The sequence below is a fragment of the Microcaecilia unicolor genome, chromosome 2 (assembly GCF_901765095.1).
Source record: "Microcaecilia unicolor chromosome 2, aMicUni1.1, whole genome shotgun sequence".
NCBI lineage: Eukaryota > Metazoa > Chordata > Amphibia > Gymnophiona > Siphonopidae > Microcaecilia > Microcaecilia unicolor.
Window position 1 is genome coordinate 292,284,404 of NC_044032.1, and position 17,210 is coordinate 292,301,613.

At 48.0% G+C, this 17,210-nt stretch overlaps 1 protein-coding gene across 1 annotated transcript in view; it reads right to left on the minus strand.

The window, feature by feature from the left end:
* WNK3 (WNK lysine deficient protein kinase 3) overlaps window positions 1–17,210 on the minus strand; it is a 584,725-nt gene that overhangs the window by 230,340 nt on the left and 337,175 nt on the right. The window contains 2 exon segments of the mRNA XM_030194275.1: window positions 5,928–7,889; window positions 8,392–8,588. Coding sequence (XP_030050135.1) covers window positions 5,928–7,889; window positions 8,392–8,588 — 2,159 coding nt within the window.

Sequence of the window (17,210 nt, forward strand, 5' to 3'; positions counted from 1 at the left end):
GCGGACAAAGGTGGAGAAAGACAGACTCTTGGGAGGAGAAAGCTGTCTTTCAGGGGAGGGAGTGGGGTCAGAAGGAAGGCCATCAGACTCCTCGTCAGAGAAATATCTGATGTCCTCCTCTGCCTCCCACGAGGCCTCATCCTCGGTATCAGACACAAGTTCACGGACCTGTGTCTGAAGCTGTGCCCGTCCCGACTCCGTGGAACCACGGCCACGGTGGGAGCGTCGAGAGGTGGACTCCCTGGCCAGCAGCGGCGAAGCTCCCTCCCCCGACGTCGTCGGGGAGTCCACCTGGGAAGCAGCAGAAACCGGTACCGGGGACCTCACCCCGGGCAAAGGGCCAGCTGTCGCCTCACTCGACGGCACTTGTGGCGCAGGCACCCCCGGTACCGGAGAAGGGCGCAACAGCTCTTCCAGGATCCCAGGAAGAACAGCCCGGAGACTCTTGTGCAGAGCGGCTGTGGAGAAAGACTGAGAAGCCGGTGCAGGCGTCGAGGTCAGAATCTGTTCCGGCCACGGAGGCAGTACCGGGCTGTCCGGGGTAGAGCGCACCGACACCTCCTGGATGGAGGGTGAGCGGTCCTCCCGGTGCCGATGCCTGCTGGGTGCCGACTCCCTCGGCGACCCAGAGCTCCCGGTACCAAGACGGGAAGGTGACCGGTGACGATGCTTCTTCGACTTCTTCGAGTGAAGCATGTCACCGGAGCTCCCTGGTACCGATGAGAAGGACGATGAATCCAGATGTCGCTTCCTCGGGGCCGGGGTCGAAGATGGTCGATCCTGGGTGGGCTGTACTGCAGGAGCCCTCAGGGAAGGAGGAGACCTACCCGAAGGCTCACCGCCACCAGCAGGGGAATGGACAGCCCTCACCTGCACTCCAGACGAAGCACCACCGTCCGACGACATCAGTACCAGCGGGGGTTTCGGTACCACTGACGCCGATGCACTCTTTTGAAGCCTCGGTACCGACGACACAGGAGGAAGACGCCTCGATGCAGTCAACGACGATGCGATCTCCGAAGACTTCGGTGCTGCCGACGCCGATGCACCCGACGAATCTCGAGATGCTGTTGCCGTCGAAGCGCCGGAGAACAGAACGTTCCACTGGGCTAATCTCGCTACCCGAGTCCTCGTTTGCAAAAGTGCACAAAGACTACAGGCCTGCGGGCGGTGCCCAGCCCCCAGACACTGAAGACACAAAGCGTGCCTATCAGTGAGCGAGATTATCCGGGCGCACTGGGTGCACTTCTTGAAGCCGCTGGAAGGCTTCGATGACATGGGCGGAAAAATTGTGCCGGCGAAATCAAAATTCGCGATAATAGGCACCGAGAAAAAAAGGGAGAAAAACCCGTACGGGCGGCCAACAAGGCCGCTCCCGAAAGCGAAAGGATATTTAAGCTGGGAAAAAGCTAGAAATACGGGAAAAAAGGGAACCTACTGTCTTTTTTTTTTTTAACACAGAAAAGTAGAAAAACCGCGAAAGACGCGCAAGGTCTTCTGAGGGGCACGAAACGGCGGCAAAACACACCCGTCCCGAGCACGGACAAAAGAAGACTGACGAACACAAGCCGGTTCGGGCGGGAAGACAATCACGCATGCGCGGTGCGCATGGGCGCGCAAGGGCTAACAAACATCTTTGCTAGTGAAGATTCCGATTGGAGGGGGTTCCGTGGACATCACCCATCAGTGAGAACAAGCAGCCTGCTTGTCCTCGGAGAATGAAACAATGAATTTTCTGTAAACCTGGAGGACGTAATGGGGCAGTTCTACAAACTGAAGAGTAGCAAATCTCCGGGACCGGATGGTATTCATCCCAGATTACTGATAGAACTGAAAATTGAGCTTGCAGAGCTATTGTTAATAATATCTAATTTATCCATAAAATTGCGCGTGGTACTGGAAGATTGGAGGGTAGCCAATGTAACGCTGATTTTTAAAAAAGGTTCCAGAGGAGATCCGGGAAATTATAGACCGGTGAGTCTGACGCCGGTGCTGGGCAAAATGGTAGAGACATAATATTAAGAACAAAATTACAGAGCATATTCAAAAGCATGGATTAATGAGACAAAGTCAACATGGATTTAGTGAAGGGATATCTTGCCTCACCAATCTACTACATTTCTTTGAAGAGGTGAACCAACATGTGGATAAAGGTGAGCCAGTTGATATTGTGTATCTGGATTTTCAGAAGGTGTTTGACAAAGTACCTCATGAAAGACTCCAGAGAAAATTAGAGTCATGGGATAGGAGGTAGTGTTCTATTGTGGATTAAAAACTGGTTAAAAGATAGAAAACAGAGAGTAGGGTTAAATGCTCAGTATTCTCAATGGAGAAGGGTAGTTAGTGGGGTTTCCCAGGGGTATGTGCTGGGACCGCTGCTTTTTAACATTTATAAATGACCTAGAGATGGAAGTAACTAGTGAGGTAATTAAATTTGCTGATGACACAAATTTATTCAAAGTTGTCAAATCGGAGGATTGTGAAAAATTACACGAGGACCTTACATAGTAACATAGTAGATGACGGCAGAAAAAGACCTGCACGGTCCATCCAGTCTGCCCAAGATAAACTCATGTGTTTACCTTACCTTGATTTGTACCTGTCTTTCTCAGGGCACAGACCGTATAAGTCTGCCCAGCAGTTTTTCCTGCCTCCCAACCACCTGTCCCGCCTTCCATCACCGGCTCTGGCACAGACCGTATAAGTCTGCCCTCCCCTATCCTCGCCTCCCAACCACCACCCCCCTCTTCCCCCCACCTGCTCTGCCACCCAATTGTAGCTAAGCTTCTGAGGATCCATTCCTTCTGCACAGGATTCCATGGGCGTCTAAATGGCAGATGACGTTTAATGTGAGCAAGTGCAAAGTGATGCATGTGGGAAAAAGGAACCAAAAAGCGCATGATACATACCTGTAGCTGGTGTTCTTCGAGTACAGCAGGCTGATTGTTCTCACAACTGGGCCCCTGTGCCGGTAGAGCCTGGCGCAACAGCCCCTCCAGGATACCTGGGAGGATGGCTCGGAGACACTCGTCCAGGGTAGCTGTCGGGAGAGGCTGGGGAGCCAGTGTAGGCGTCGGTACTCGAAGCTGTCTGGATCCAGGAGACGGTACCGGGGTGCCCGATGACCTGCGCATCGACACCTCTTTAATGGAGGAGGAGCGCACCTCCCGGCGTTGGCGCGTTTTAGGGGCCAAGTCTCTCGACGCCCCTGCGCTTCCAGTCCCATGCGCCGGGGGCGACTGATGACTGTGCTTCTTGGCCAGTTTCTTCCGATGCCCGTAATCGGCGCTCCGTGGCACGACGACGAGGAGGTGGAGTCTTCGCGTCTCCTCGGGGTCGGGTCCGACAGGGTTCGGTCCCGATGGCCCTGGGCAGCGGGACCAGCCAAGACGGGTGGAGGCCCACTCGGCTGATCTCCGCTTCCATCGCTGACAGGTCGTCGGGCCAAAGGAACCTGTGCTCCTGAGGTCGATGCCATGCTCGACCCCGAAGTCGTCGACACAGGTACCGGTACCGAAATACTCGCTGGCGGCACCGACGTCATCGAGCCAGCACAGGTTTCAAAAAGACCGTCCCAAAGAACTTGCCTCACCACCTGCATCCGCTTTTCCAAGCCGAGACACAAGGTGCATGCTTTGGAATTATGCTCCGGTCCGAGGCACTGGAGGCACCAAACGTGAGTGTCAGACTGCGAGATCTGCCAGCCGCACCGACCACACTTTTTAAATCCGCTCGGGACCTTTGAGGACATCGATGGAAAAATCGCGTCGGCGAAGTCAAAACCGTCGATGGTGGCGGTAAAAAAAGGCCACAACAAAAAGGGAATTCCGGATGTGCGACCACAAGGCCGCGACAATGGTGAAAGAAAAGAAAAAATCCACTCGACGGAAAGGGGAGAGTTTTTTTTTTTTAACACAAAGGAAGGGAGAACGCGAATGCGCGTAGACAAAAAGAAACCGCGGACAAGGCCGCGAAACGGTTTTCCGGGGCTGACAAGGAGAGGGACGAAACTCCATCTCTCTCCAGCGCGGAAAAACAGAAAACTGAGTGGGAGCAGTCGCACAGGGTGGGAAGACGGCCGCGCATGCGCGGTGGGCATAGCCCACGTGCGGGACCTCTCGCAAGACTTTTCTTCCGGTTGGAGGGGGCTGCCATGGACGTCACCCAGTCGTGAGAACAAGCAGCCTGCTTGTCCTCGGAGAATTATAGCTACGTCATGCAAAGTTCCACATTAGGAGTCACAGACCAAGAAAGGGATCTAGGTGTCGTTGTTGATGATACGTTGAAACCTTCTGCTCAGTGTGCTGCTGCGGCTAAGAAAGAAAATAGAATGTTAGGTATTATTAGGAAAAGGAATGGAAAACAAAAATGGGGATGTTATAATGCCTTTGTATCGCTCCACGGTGCAACTGCACCTCGAATATTGTGTTCAATTCTGTTCACCACATCTCAAAAAAGATATAGTGGAATTAGAAAAGGTGCAGAGAAGGGCGATGAAAATGATAAAGGGAATGGGACGACTTCCCTATGAGGAAAGGCTAAAGCGGCTAGGGCTCTTCAGCTTGGAGAAAAGGCGGCTGAGGGGAGGATATGATAGAGGTCTATAAAATGAGGAGTTGAACAGGTAGATGTGACGCGTCTGTTTATGCTTTCCAAAAATACTAGGACTAGGGGGCATGCAATGAAGCTACAATGTAGTAAATTTAAAACAAATCGGAGAAAATGTTTCTTCACTCAACGTGTAATTAAACTCTGGAATTCACTGGCAGAGAATGTGGTAAAGGCGGTTAGCTTAGTGGCATTTAAAAAAAAGGTTTGGACGGCTTCCTAAAGGAAAAGTCCATAGAGCATTATTAAATGGACTAGAGAAAAATCCACTATTTCTGGGATAAGCAGTATAAAATGTTTAGTACTTCTTTGGGATCTTGCCAGGTATTTGTGACCTGGATTGGCCACTGTTGGAAACAGGATGCTGGGCTTGATGGACCTTTGGTACTGGAGGAGTGGCCTAGTGGTTAGAGCACCATACTTGAATCCAGAGGTGGCTGGTTCAAATCCCACTGGTGCTCCTTGTGATCTTGGGCAAGTCACTTAACCCTCCATTGCCTCAGGTACAAACTTAGATTGTGAGCCCTCCTGGGACAGAGAAATATCCAGTGTACCTGAGTGTAACTCACCTTGAGCTACTACTGAAAAAGGTGTGAGCAAAATATAAATAAATAAAAATAAAAATGATTTTAACTTTTTACTGCAGCTGTGGTTAATAGATTAATCGATCTGCAAATGCCAAGATGGAAAACAGACAAAGCAGATATGTATGTAAAAAGTACAATATTTAATGAATAAAAATCAAAATAAAATTAACTGTTTGTTTTGTAGCCCCTGATGCAGCCCAGTTGGGCGAAACATGGCCTGTGTCGGGCTTGTTAATTTTGATTTTTATTCATTAAATATTGTACTTTTTTACATACGTATCTGCTTTGTCTGTTTTCCAGCTGTGGTTAATAGTACATACGTTTTGTCTATTTGAAGGAGCCTTATTGTTTCCTCCATTAATTATTACTCCCAGAGCTGCTTGCTGCAAGTCCTTCCCATCACAGATCATTAGATCATTAGGGTAAGAGATTAAAGGAAGCAAGGAAATAAAACTCTGGGCTAAATATGTGAGTCAAATCCCACTGGGAACTGTCATAATATTGCCTGATCTTTGTTTCTAGTAGTCATTAGTTGCCTATATGCTGTAACAGAAAGGAGCAACTTGATGGCTGATATGAAAGGCTACTCTAAAGAAAGTCTGCTGCTTGATATCAGCACATAATGCTGAAAACTGAGGCCACCCTTCATGACTACCCTGTAGTACAAGCTGACAGTGACCGTCAGCTCCTAAGAAAGGCTGCAAACAAGACAGTAATGGGGCACCTTCTTACCAGCTGCATGTCCTGGGCCTGCTGATGGATTGGAGGCTGTAGTGCACAAGGATCTGGTGGGCTAACCAAAGGTTGCAGTAAAACATTCAACAGAGAAGCTGGTTGGTTCAATGGCTCCTGTACAGGGCTTTGGTATGTGACATCCTGCTGTAGCAATGTATCTGTTGGTGTCTGAAACATGGGCTGTGGCCACTGCTGTTCAGACACAAATGGAAGTGGCAGCTGGAAAGGGAAGCAGCCTGGGTTCTCCACTGCCTGTACAGGAGGCTGCTGATGAAGCAGTGCTATACTTTGGCTCAAGCTGTTCTGCTCTGATGGAGGCTCTTGTATCAGAGAAGGTTGCTCCACAGACAAGGACTGTATCTGATCTGGCCCAGGAGATGTCACAGATACTATAGGTGGAACAGACTGTGGCATGGGAAGGAGGACTGGCTGCTGCCAAAGTGGTGCAAGTGACTGGCTATGCACAACCTGCAATGGGACATGTTGGCTCAGAGTCTCTTGTGATGGCAGCTGTTGGTCCAATTGTGTTGAATAAGCCTGGCAAGACGACGGCTGCTGTTGCTGCTGACCCATAGTTCCTGGAGTCATACTCTGCACTGACAGGGGCTGTTGCTGTCCCAGAACCTGACCATTCTGCTGTGGCTCAGCAGCTGACTGTTGCACTGCATATACCTGCTGCTCCACAAATGTCTGTAGGTTAGCATAAGCTTGTTTTCCCAAAGATGGAGCTAGAAACACCTGAGGCTCTGTATAGCTAGGTTTGCATTCTTGTGCCTGTACAACACAAGTCTGTTGCTCTACAGGTTGTAGAATATAAGACTGATGCTCTGGAAGCTGCTGCTCTGGAGGATGCATAACATAAGCCTGCTGTTCCAGAGGTCGTTGTACAGAGGGCTGCATAACATAAGTCTGCTGCTCTAGAGGCTGCATGATATAAGCCTGCTGTTCCAGAGGCTGTTGTATAGGAGGCTGTACAACATAAGCTTGCTGCACTGTAGGCTCTTCTCTGTAGGCATATGCCTGCTCTTCTGGAGGCTTTTGTACAGGAGACTGCATGGTGTAAGTCTGTTGCTCTGGAGTTTGTTGTGCAGGAAGCTGTATGACACAAGTTGGTTGCTCTGAAGGCTGTTGTACAGGAAGCTGCATGGCATAAGTTGGTTGCTCTGGAGGCTGTTGTATAGCAGATTGTATGATATAAGCCTGCTGCTCCAAAGACTGTTGTACAGGAGGTTGCTTGGCATAAGCCTGCTGTTCCAGATGTTGCTCTGGAAGCTGCGCTGTCTGAGCTTGCTCCTCTGGCAGCTGCATGGTGCAGGACTGTTGCTCTGAAGGCACCTGTAGATGTGGCTGTAACACATAGGCCTTCTGCTCTAAAAGCTGTTGTACAGGAGGCTGTATGATATAAGTCTTTTGCTCTTGAGGCTGTTGCATACCTGCATGGCTTTGCACAGATTCTTGCATGAGTGCCTTTTGCTGGCTGTCTCTCTGGGGCTCCTCTGTAGTAGTGGCCTGCAGAATCAGTTGCTGTTGTGGTAGAGGGGTCTGGTAACAGGGGTGATATGCTGAACACTGCTGCTGTTCTACAGACTGCTGCATTTGTTGGAGTGTTGCAGACTGAAGCATGGAGTCTGGATAATTCAGAACATGCTGCTGCATAGCAAGGGCGGTTGGCAGTGACTGTGCTCCGGTTACCATACTGCTGGGATATGGGGAAGATGCTGATGGATGAGGAATGGTCATAAAGCTGCAGCTCTGCTCCCCATCTGCTGTGCTAGGTGCTGGAACAGAAGAAATGGTGCTGGGGTCCATTTGCAGACTAATAGAGTGCTGGGCTACTGTCATCTGAGGAGAAACAGCTGCTGGCACAGTCTGTGCTAGCCCCAGACTGGATGAGTCCAAAGTCACTGTCTGGGCCACCATCTGTCCATCAGCTCCAAAGGACTGCTTAGTATCCAGATGCTAAGGCAAACAAGGGGGGGGGGAGAAGGAAAAACAAAGAAGGGCTTATGCGGATTAATAGGGACCATGTTATCTTTCCTTATCCATAAGACTCCCATCACGACAAGTAAGTTGAATAAGCCACCCCTCCACCTTTCAGACCCCCTTTACCAATACTACTTTCATCTCCCTTTTTAACAAAATGCTGAATGAAAGATAGATGCTGGCTGAAGGAATGGCAAGGAATTTTCTACAAAACTAAGATTCAGCTGCCTCATCCTATGCTGACATCCTGTGCTTCCCAACTCTGGATTTTAGTGTTTCACTCCAGCAAGGACACGAAGTATTCCTTCTATGATAGTATTATATGCTACAAAAGCAATAACCTAGAACAGTCAGCTAATTTCTAACAAGTGCCTGCATCTGAGAAAGGTGTAGTACAACAGAACCCAAAGCAGGCTTAGTTATGCATTTCTAAAGGTACTGAAAACAGCACATTAGTAGCAAGTCTGTCCAGTCTTACCCCTGCTGTTGGCTGGTAAAGCCCCAGCATCTGCTGGGTTTGATAGGCATGTCCTTGAAGAGTGGTCTCAGCTTGAAGGATATTGGAAACAGACTGACTTGCCATGTGCTCAGGAAGGATGGTGTGTGTGGTCTGGCTGTGACAAGATTTGTCAAGGAGTAGAGCAGATCCTCCTCCCACATCAGACAGACTGTCAGCTACATTTGAAAAATTGGCAAGTAATAAGAAGATTAAGGTTTATATTCCAGCACGCATTGCAGCCACTATTATAACCTTCCTCCTAAAAGTGCCACTATTATGCTATATTGAGTTTAACTCTTAAAATGGTTTATAATCTCAAACTATATAACACTTTAAACCATATTCCTATAATAAAACCATTCTTAATTTAATCTTATACACAAGAAACATTAAAAACACATTGTCACATAAAATACAGACTACTCCAATTCACACTCTCAGTCCCAAAGAGACAGAAATCCCAGAAAAAACACAATAGTAGCCCAGTACTTACTTACCTTGGGACCATCCTGGGTCCAAAACCAGGAACTCTAGACAGTCAGATTTCACCACCACAGAGCAATATGCTTATACACACAGTCCACAAACTCATCTTGTCACTGAGCCAATTCCAACTTCAGCTCCACTGTGGAATTCAAAGTCACTCTGACATCATCCAAACACCTCAGTTCCCTCAGCAAGAATAATGGGAAACTGGGTGTACAGAAGTCCTCTGAGGACAAACTAAACAGCACACTGTTCCATGCACAGCCAGTCTTGGAAAAAAAGCCAGTTCCTGGGGCCTCAGCTCAGTGCTTGAAAATAAAAGCTCCATGGTCCGAATAATATGCAGGAAAGTGTGTCCTCAACTGCATTTGAACTAGAGTTGCACGGGGACAGAAATCTTACCCATCCCCGCCCGTCCCTGCAAAAATTTAACCCATCCCCACCCATCCCCGTAAGAATTTAATGGTGCATAAAAGAAAATTCAACCCATCCCCACCCATCCCCGTAAGAATTTAATGGTGCATAAAAGAAAATTCCAGTCAGCTCCCTCAGTCTCTCTCTGGATTTGAGCCACAGCACTGTAGGCAAGGAAGGAACGGAAGTTGGAACACTCTGGTGCGCACATGTAAGACTTGTCTCCGATTCACTTGCACTGTGTGCTGAGAGGTCGCCACATGCACGTGCCAGTAGGTCAGGTGACATCTGATTCTCATGCCTGTGTCAGAGCTGAGGTCAGAGCACCAGCCTGGTAGCAAAGAGGATTAATAGTAACATAGTAAGTGACAGCAAATAGACCTGAACGGTCCATCCACTCTGCCAATAGTCACACTCATGATCAATTCATCATTAAATCAATGAGTGTGATATTATATACTTGATTATGGTCTTTCTTTCGTGTTTCTGGAACAAAGACCATAGAAGTCTATCTGGCCCTATCCTTATGTTTCAACTACTGGAGCTGCCGTTGAAGCTCACTCCAGTCTATTCGTCTTCTCATTTGTGGGACACAGACCATAAACGTCTATCCAGCACTGTCCTCATGTTCCAGCCACTGAAGTTGCTGTCTAAGCCCTTTCCAGCCCATCTTAAACCAGATTGCCATGTATGAGACACAGACCATACAAGTCTGCCAGGTATCAGCCCTAGGTCATCACAGCCAGAGTCGCCATCTAAGCATCACTTGACACATCCACACACATGCAGCCATTTAAGGTTAGGTTTTATATAACTTCCATTTTCTAATTAGAAATCCTCTGTGTTCATCCCACGCCTTTTTGAATTCTGTCATCATTTGTGACTCTACCACCTCCTTAATGGAAGACTTTCCACATTTGTGCTGTTAAAGCAAGGAAGAAGAAGAGGAGGAGAAGACAGCACTCAAAGAAATTGGTATTCGGTAGATGAGAGGCTGGTGCAGGTGCAGCTTACACTTCTACGAGAAGACCGCAGAACTGCTTCCATCCCCGCGGGAACCCCGCAGGAACTGCCTCCATCCCCATGGGAACCCCGCAGAGCTGCTTCCATCCCCATGGGAATCCCGCAGGAACTGCCCCCGTCCCCACGGGAAACCCGCGGGATTCCTGCAAACCCGTTCCCGTGCAGTTCTCTAGTTTGAGCTGAACTGGACTCAACAGAGATCTGTTTCACTAATATAGCATCAGGAGTCCAAACAAAAACCTTCTTCACAGCCATTAAACAAGGGTAAGCATAGGGTTACCATATGGCTCCAGAAAAAGGAGGACAGATTGAGCCAGCCGGGTTTTACTTCCATTGCTTTCCATTGAAAGCAATGGAAATAAAACCCAGCTGGCTCAATTACTTCCACTGAAAGCAATTGCTTTCCATTGAAAGCAATGGAAGTAAAACCCGGCTGGCTCAATCCGTCCTCCTTTTTCTGGAGCCATATGGTAACCCTAGGTAAGCACCCCCCCAAAATGGCAACCTTCCAACCGAGGATAACCACCTTATGCAGGAACCAAGATAAGTATTTCTGTCTCTGTGGGACCGAGAGTGTGGGTTAGAGCAGCCTGTATTTTATGTGCCTCCTTAATGTGCAAAACATATGAAGCAATGCCTGATTCTCATTGATACTACAACATGACTTTCTAATTCCCAATAAGCTCTCCAGTATTAGTGTGTTACAACAGTGGTTTTAACCCAAATCTTCAGTGACCACCTGGCCAGTTGGGTTTTCAGGATGTCCACAAAGAATATGGAAAAATTATGTTCTTACCTAATAATTTTCTTTCATTTAGTCATTCACCAGCGGAAGGAGACAGAGAAAATAGTCCAAGTACTTCGCCCTCTTAAGGATATTGTGCAGCCTGGAATGCTCAGTATTTCGAATAGCCAAGCAATGGTGTCCTCAACTGCTACAGACAAGAAAACAGGAAGAGAGAGCCGCAAAGCCAAGAGCATTCAGGAGGAAGGCCATCCAGGGGTCTTGTACCACCATGGGCCCACCATACTACCTATCGAAGAATGGGGTGAGGCACCAAACTTCCAGCTTGTCATGTAAATGCACCCCAGAAGCAGAAGTAGCTCGCCAGTGGCATACAATGGAGAGCCTTAAAGTGCTGGCATCGCAAGGTGGCCTGTGGAGCAAAGGCAAATCATGCCCTGATGAAAGGGACATCGTTTGTAGAATCCAAAAAGGATCTCAGTCACATCTGTGAAGTAGGTGGGCCCTAGAAGAAACCACAATGTAGAAACCCACCAGAAAGAACCGAAAGAAAATAGAAAGGGTGGGTGTTTGGACTGCTCTGGTATGACTAAAGGAAAGAAAATTACCAGACCAATGGGATGTAGCAAAGCAGTCACAGCAATAGGGCAGACAAAACCAGAAATAGCAAAACTACAATGCTCCATGAGGACAAAAGAAATGTTGCCGACACAGAGCCTCACCCAAGATAGGAATCATGTCCGGCAGAGATGTCCAAAGGTCCCCAACTGTGAGAACAAATCAGTCCCTTCGACTAAGAGAGGAAAAGGAGAAGCACCAAGAAGGAAGCCAGTGCCTCGAGTTGTAGAAGAGCTTGAAGAAGAACCCTGGTGAGTCTCGAAAGGCACAGAACCAACATAGCAGCCAGTGGTGGGGGAGGAGAGAGCAGGGCGAAGAGTGTGTGTTCCTGGCTTTTATAATGTTCCTAGGGGCATTGAATCCTGGTTATTGTAGTTTGCAGGGAAGCATGGTCACATGCTATAAGCCTTTTGTCTGCACATGTGCTGTCTGATAGTTGATGGGGGGGGGGGGGGGGACAGATACACATCTGATAAGATTTGTCTGAGGGTGCCATCTGTATTTCTATAGGTGATCAGTGTCTTTTGTTTAGCCCCAGCCTGAATCATTGTCTGTGAATAGGTAGATGGGCTTTCAGTCTGAGTCATAGGTGGAGTCTTTTGTTACTGCAGTCTCTGTGGCTACTGTCCCTCTTCGAGTTTTTATTATGCTGATGCATGGATATTCACACCCAGCCAAGCTTTTGTTCAGTCTTCCAGGTGGGAGGAAAAGAGGAACTTGAAATCTCTTTGCAGCAGAACCTTTTATATTTGTATCTGATCTAACAAAATATTTGGAAAGCCAAAGTATGGAAGTGCAAAACCCTTAAGAGAGAAACTTCACTGGCTCCCACTTAAGGAACGGACCACGTTCAAGATCTGCACGATTGTACACAAAATCATCCAAGGAGACGCCCCGACATACATGCTAAACCTTGTGGACCTGCCTCCTAGAAACGCCAAAAGATCATCCCGTAAATTTCTTAATCTACACTTCCCCAGTTGCAAAGGACTAAAACACAAGCTTACAAATGCGACTTTCTTCTCTTACATGAGTACACAGATGTGGAACGCACTACTAGCTGACCTGAAAACAATCGACGAAACATACAACTTTTGTAAATCTCTGAAGACGTATCTCTTCAACAAGGCCTACAAAGAGGACCCATAGCTTAAATATCCCACCTCATCAATCCACCGCAGTCTGAAAGCCATCTTGCAATATCTATTTTCTTAAACCTTCTCTCCTATCCTTAATCTCTTTGTATCATAATGTCAATACCACAACAAACCTCTGTATCAGCTCTTTGTATCATACTAATCTCTTTTGTATCACCAATTGTATCTGACAACCTGGAAAGGTAACGCCAGAACCAATCTCTGTAAGCCACATTGAGCCTGCAAATAGGTGGGAAAATGTGGGGTACAAATGCAACAAATAAAATAAATAAATATGGAACCCCAATAGCTAACCCAAAGGAAAAGAGCTAAAGAGTCCCAAATACTGACCGCAAGGAGCCCAGCAGAATGAAAAGGACATGCACAAGCACCAATGAAGGTACCAGCAGCTGAAGAATGTCAGAGGAGAGAGGAAGCAACGCATCTCTCCCCCAAGCTGACACAGTGTTAAACCCCCACCATAAATGCAGCCATGGAACATCGAGAGAAAACCTAATGCAGCTCAAGCTGCTACAGGTGGACTAAGAAAGCTATGTCCCACCAACATGGGCATAACGAGGCACCCAGGCAGAGATGGAAGCAGCTCTGCGAACCTGAACCAAACCCATCTGAAAATGCAAAACGAGCCGTATGCCCTGAAAGAAAAAAGCACCAGGCCACCCACCCAGTGGCAGACACACTCCATACTTTCAGACAAAACACGGCAACCAACTTCCTCCGAGTCAGAGGTGTAAGTAGGTTCCACAGGCAGAGACGGAACTAACCATCCAAGACAGCGTGACTCCAGGCACCATCTGGAGACAGGCACACTGTGACAGCGACTCCTCCCCACAATAGGCAACAGGCTGCACCCAGAGGAGGAAGTCCACGCATCCCAACGAGGACAGAGCCGCAGGGTCCAAGCAGCGTCAGCAGCCTGCGCAAAATGCAGGAACAGAGTTATGCCCAAGAACAAAAGATGAAAGTCAGTGGCCTGGCCATGCGCAAAGTCAGGTACCACAACCTGAGATGAAGCAATGTCCAACATACTGGGACAGGACAACGCTCTAAAACTAGAGAGAAGGCAACGCCCCCATGTTCAGGAACAAAGATACGATCCCTCTCCATTGGACAAGAGGCTCTGCACAATAAGAGACAGACAGGAAGAGAAGCCACATCACCGGAAATGAAGCCCTGTTCGAGCTCCTTAGAAGGAACCAGAAGCAGGCCACAGAGAACACGTAGTACGAATGCCATGCAATTCCCAGAGGACTCGACATGCAGAGAGCTGGCAAAAACTTAAGCTCTAGCAAAGGGAGACAGACTCCCTTGTCCAGAGAAAGCGCTCGGCTCGTCATGCAGAGAGGTAGCGACAGACTCACTGTCCAGAAAAAGCTCGGTTTGACAGCCAGAGATGAAAGAAGGCTCCATAGCCAAATAAGGAGCAAGACGCGACATCCAGAGACAGAATCAGGCTGTAGACTACAGAAAGAGCAACGCTAGACGTGACGCTCATCGTGCAGCCAAAGAGTTACCCTCGACCTACAGAGATAGAGGTACACCCAAACTGCGAGAATCACATGCGCCAGGCAGAAATAGAGCCATACTCTCCCTGTAGAGACGGAGCTACACTGGACATTCAAAGATGGAGCAATGGTAATGTCCGTACACGTTGCAGAGAGCAGAAATCATCCCAAACCGGCCAAGAGGGTCTAGCACCACAAGTGGAGGAGTGGCCTAGTGGTTAGGGTGGTGGACTCTGGTCCTGGGGAACTGAGGAACTGAGTTCAATTCCCACTTCAGGCACAGCTCCTTGTGAATCTGGGCAAGTCACTTAACCCTCCATTGCCCCAGGTACAAATAAGTACCAGTATATGTAAGCCACATTGAGCCTGCCATGAGTGGGAAAGTGCGGTGTACAAATGTAACTAAAAAAAAAAAAAAAAAAAAAAAAAAGCTCAGTGCCAAACAAGTAGAAAAGGCAGTAGAAAAGTGGTAGATAGGAAGCTGCTCTCAAAGAGCTCCACCAGGTGCTAGCAAGCTGCGACCCAGAGTCATCAAGATGAATGAAAAAGCCACAAAACAGACAGGCCCTTAGGAGCACCCCAAAGGAAGCAAGACAGCGAGAAAGCAGTGTTCCTCCTACAGCAAGGAGAACCATCTCCCAATCAGCAGACCTGAAGCTCTTGCCCGAGACAGCGAGGACACTACAGCCAATAAGGTCAGGTGGCACTGAAACCCAGGAACCTGAGAGAACCCCAAAGGGAAAGAGCCAGGGTATAGGAAGACTAAAGTCGCGCCTAGCCCCAGAAATGAAAGAACCAATATCTTGCAACTTGGGATGCATCCAAAAACAAGAGGGAGCAACAAAGCGGAAGAGCTGGGAATACCCCAAGAAGGGAGCTGTCAGGAAAAAAAAAACTAGTGAGGAGCTGCACCACACAAGCCGAGGTGCAGTAACCACCATCAATCGCCCTGAGAAAGTGTGAATCAGCGTGTAGAGCAGAGAAGGCAGAAGCCAAACCAAGAACCAGAAAGCCCCAAAAAGAAGATGCCTGAAAAAAGTCAGGAACCTGAGCCATAACGAGCACAACCTGGCCTGAAGAGAAGAACCTGCACCGGTAGCCACAAAGGCCACAAAGCAGCCACAGGGAACCCTTCACCCCGCAGAGATGAGGAATGTGAAAAAAAAAACAACCCATAGGCTGCAAGGCTGAGACGGTCCAACACCCCACCTAGGCAGAAACAAAGAGCTAGTACTCCCAGAAGGTGGGAGAAACTGACCCGAATTCCACTGAGAAAGAAGGCTGGACCAATGGACCCAAAGCAGACTTGGCAGCTGAAAACAAACACTAGGACTAGAAGCCCCGCCGGGAAAAATAAGTACTGCAGCGAACAACCGTAAACTCCTCCTGCCAGGCCGGCATCAGCAAAAGGCATGCTAGCGAAACGGCCCAAGAAGGAACACCTGGGAAGGCGGTAGTACAAGAGCACCCTGGGGGAAGAAGGGTGCTGTGAAGAAAAACAAAAAAACATAAGCAGGGCCAAACAGTGCCAACGTGAAATAAGTGTACCACAAGCAGACCCTCTACCGGCGCATGAAACCCCGCCAAAACAACTCTGCACTGATTGACCAAGAATTTATTTATTTAATTTATATCCCACATTAACCCAATAGATCAGGTTCAATGTGGCTAACAACTCATTGTGATTAACAGTACAAAAAGATGTGGGATAGTATACATTAAGTAGTAATAACAAAATAAATGAAGATTAATTACAATATGTAATATGGAAATGAATGCTAGATGCAAAAAGGTTAACAATTTATAGTCATCCATGTATAACAATTAGAATGGAACTGAGAAATTGAATAACTGTACAATTGAGTGTATAAATTAATTATGATCATCCGTGAGAAATTGCTTAAACAGAGATTAAGGTATTTCCAGAATTCCCTCCTGAAATTCATCAGATGGGGAACCTAATTAAGTTCCCCATCTGATGAATTTCAGGAGGGAATTCAACCATTTGGTACAGAGGTAAGAGAATTCTGACATGTAGACTGACTTGCAGATCACATTTTTGCAACTGGGATAGAAGAAGGTTAGATAATCTCTTGAACCAGGGAGGGCGTTGCAAAGGGGGAGATCAATTAAAGGCTGCATATAAAGCGAAGTTACTTACCTGTAGCAGGTATTCTCTGAGGACAGCAGACTGATTGTTCTCACATGTGGGTGACGTCCACGGCAGCCCCAGGTCCGGAAAATCTTCCTAGCAACAAAACTTGTTAGAGCCTTCGAGCATGCACGGCCATCTTCCTGCCCGTCGCGTGAGAGTCCCGCTTCAGTCAACTTAAGAAGCAAAACCAAAGAAAAGGAACAACTCCAAAGGGGAGGGGGGCAGGTTTGTGAGAACAATCAGCCTGCTGTCCTCGGAGAATACCTGCTACAGGTAAGTATCTTCGCTTTCTCCGAGGACAAGCAGGCTGCTTGTTCTCACATATGGGTATCCCTAGACCCCAGGCTCACTCAAAACAACAAACAGGGTCAATTGGGCCTCGCAACGGCAAAGACATAAAGATTGACCTACGAAGTAAACATCTAACTGAGAGTGCAGCCTGGAACAGAATAAAAATGGGCCTAGGGGAATGGAGGATTCTAAACCGTGAACAGATTCTGCAGCACCGACTGCCCAAACCGACTGTCGCGTCGGCTATCCTGCTGAACGCAGTAATGAGATGTGAATGTATGTACTGATGACCACGTCGCAGCCTTGCAAATCTCTTCAATAGTGGCTGACTTCAAGTGGGCCACTGCTGCTGCCATGGCTCTAACACTATGAGCCGTGACATGACCCTCAAGAGTCAGCCCAGC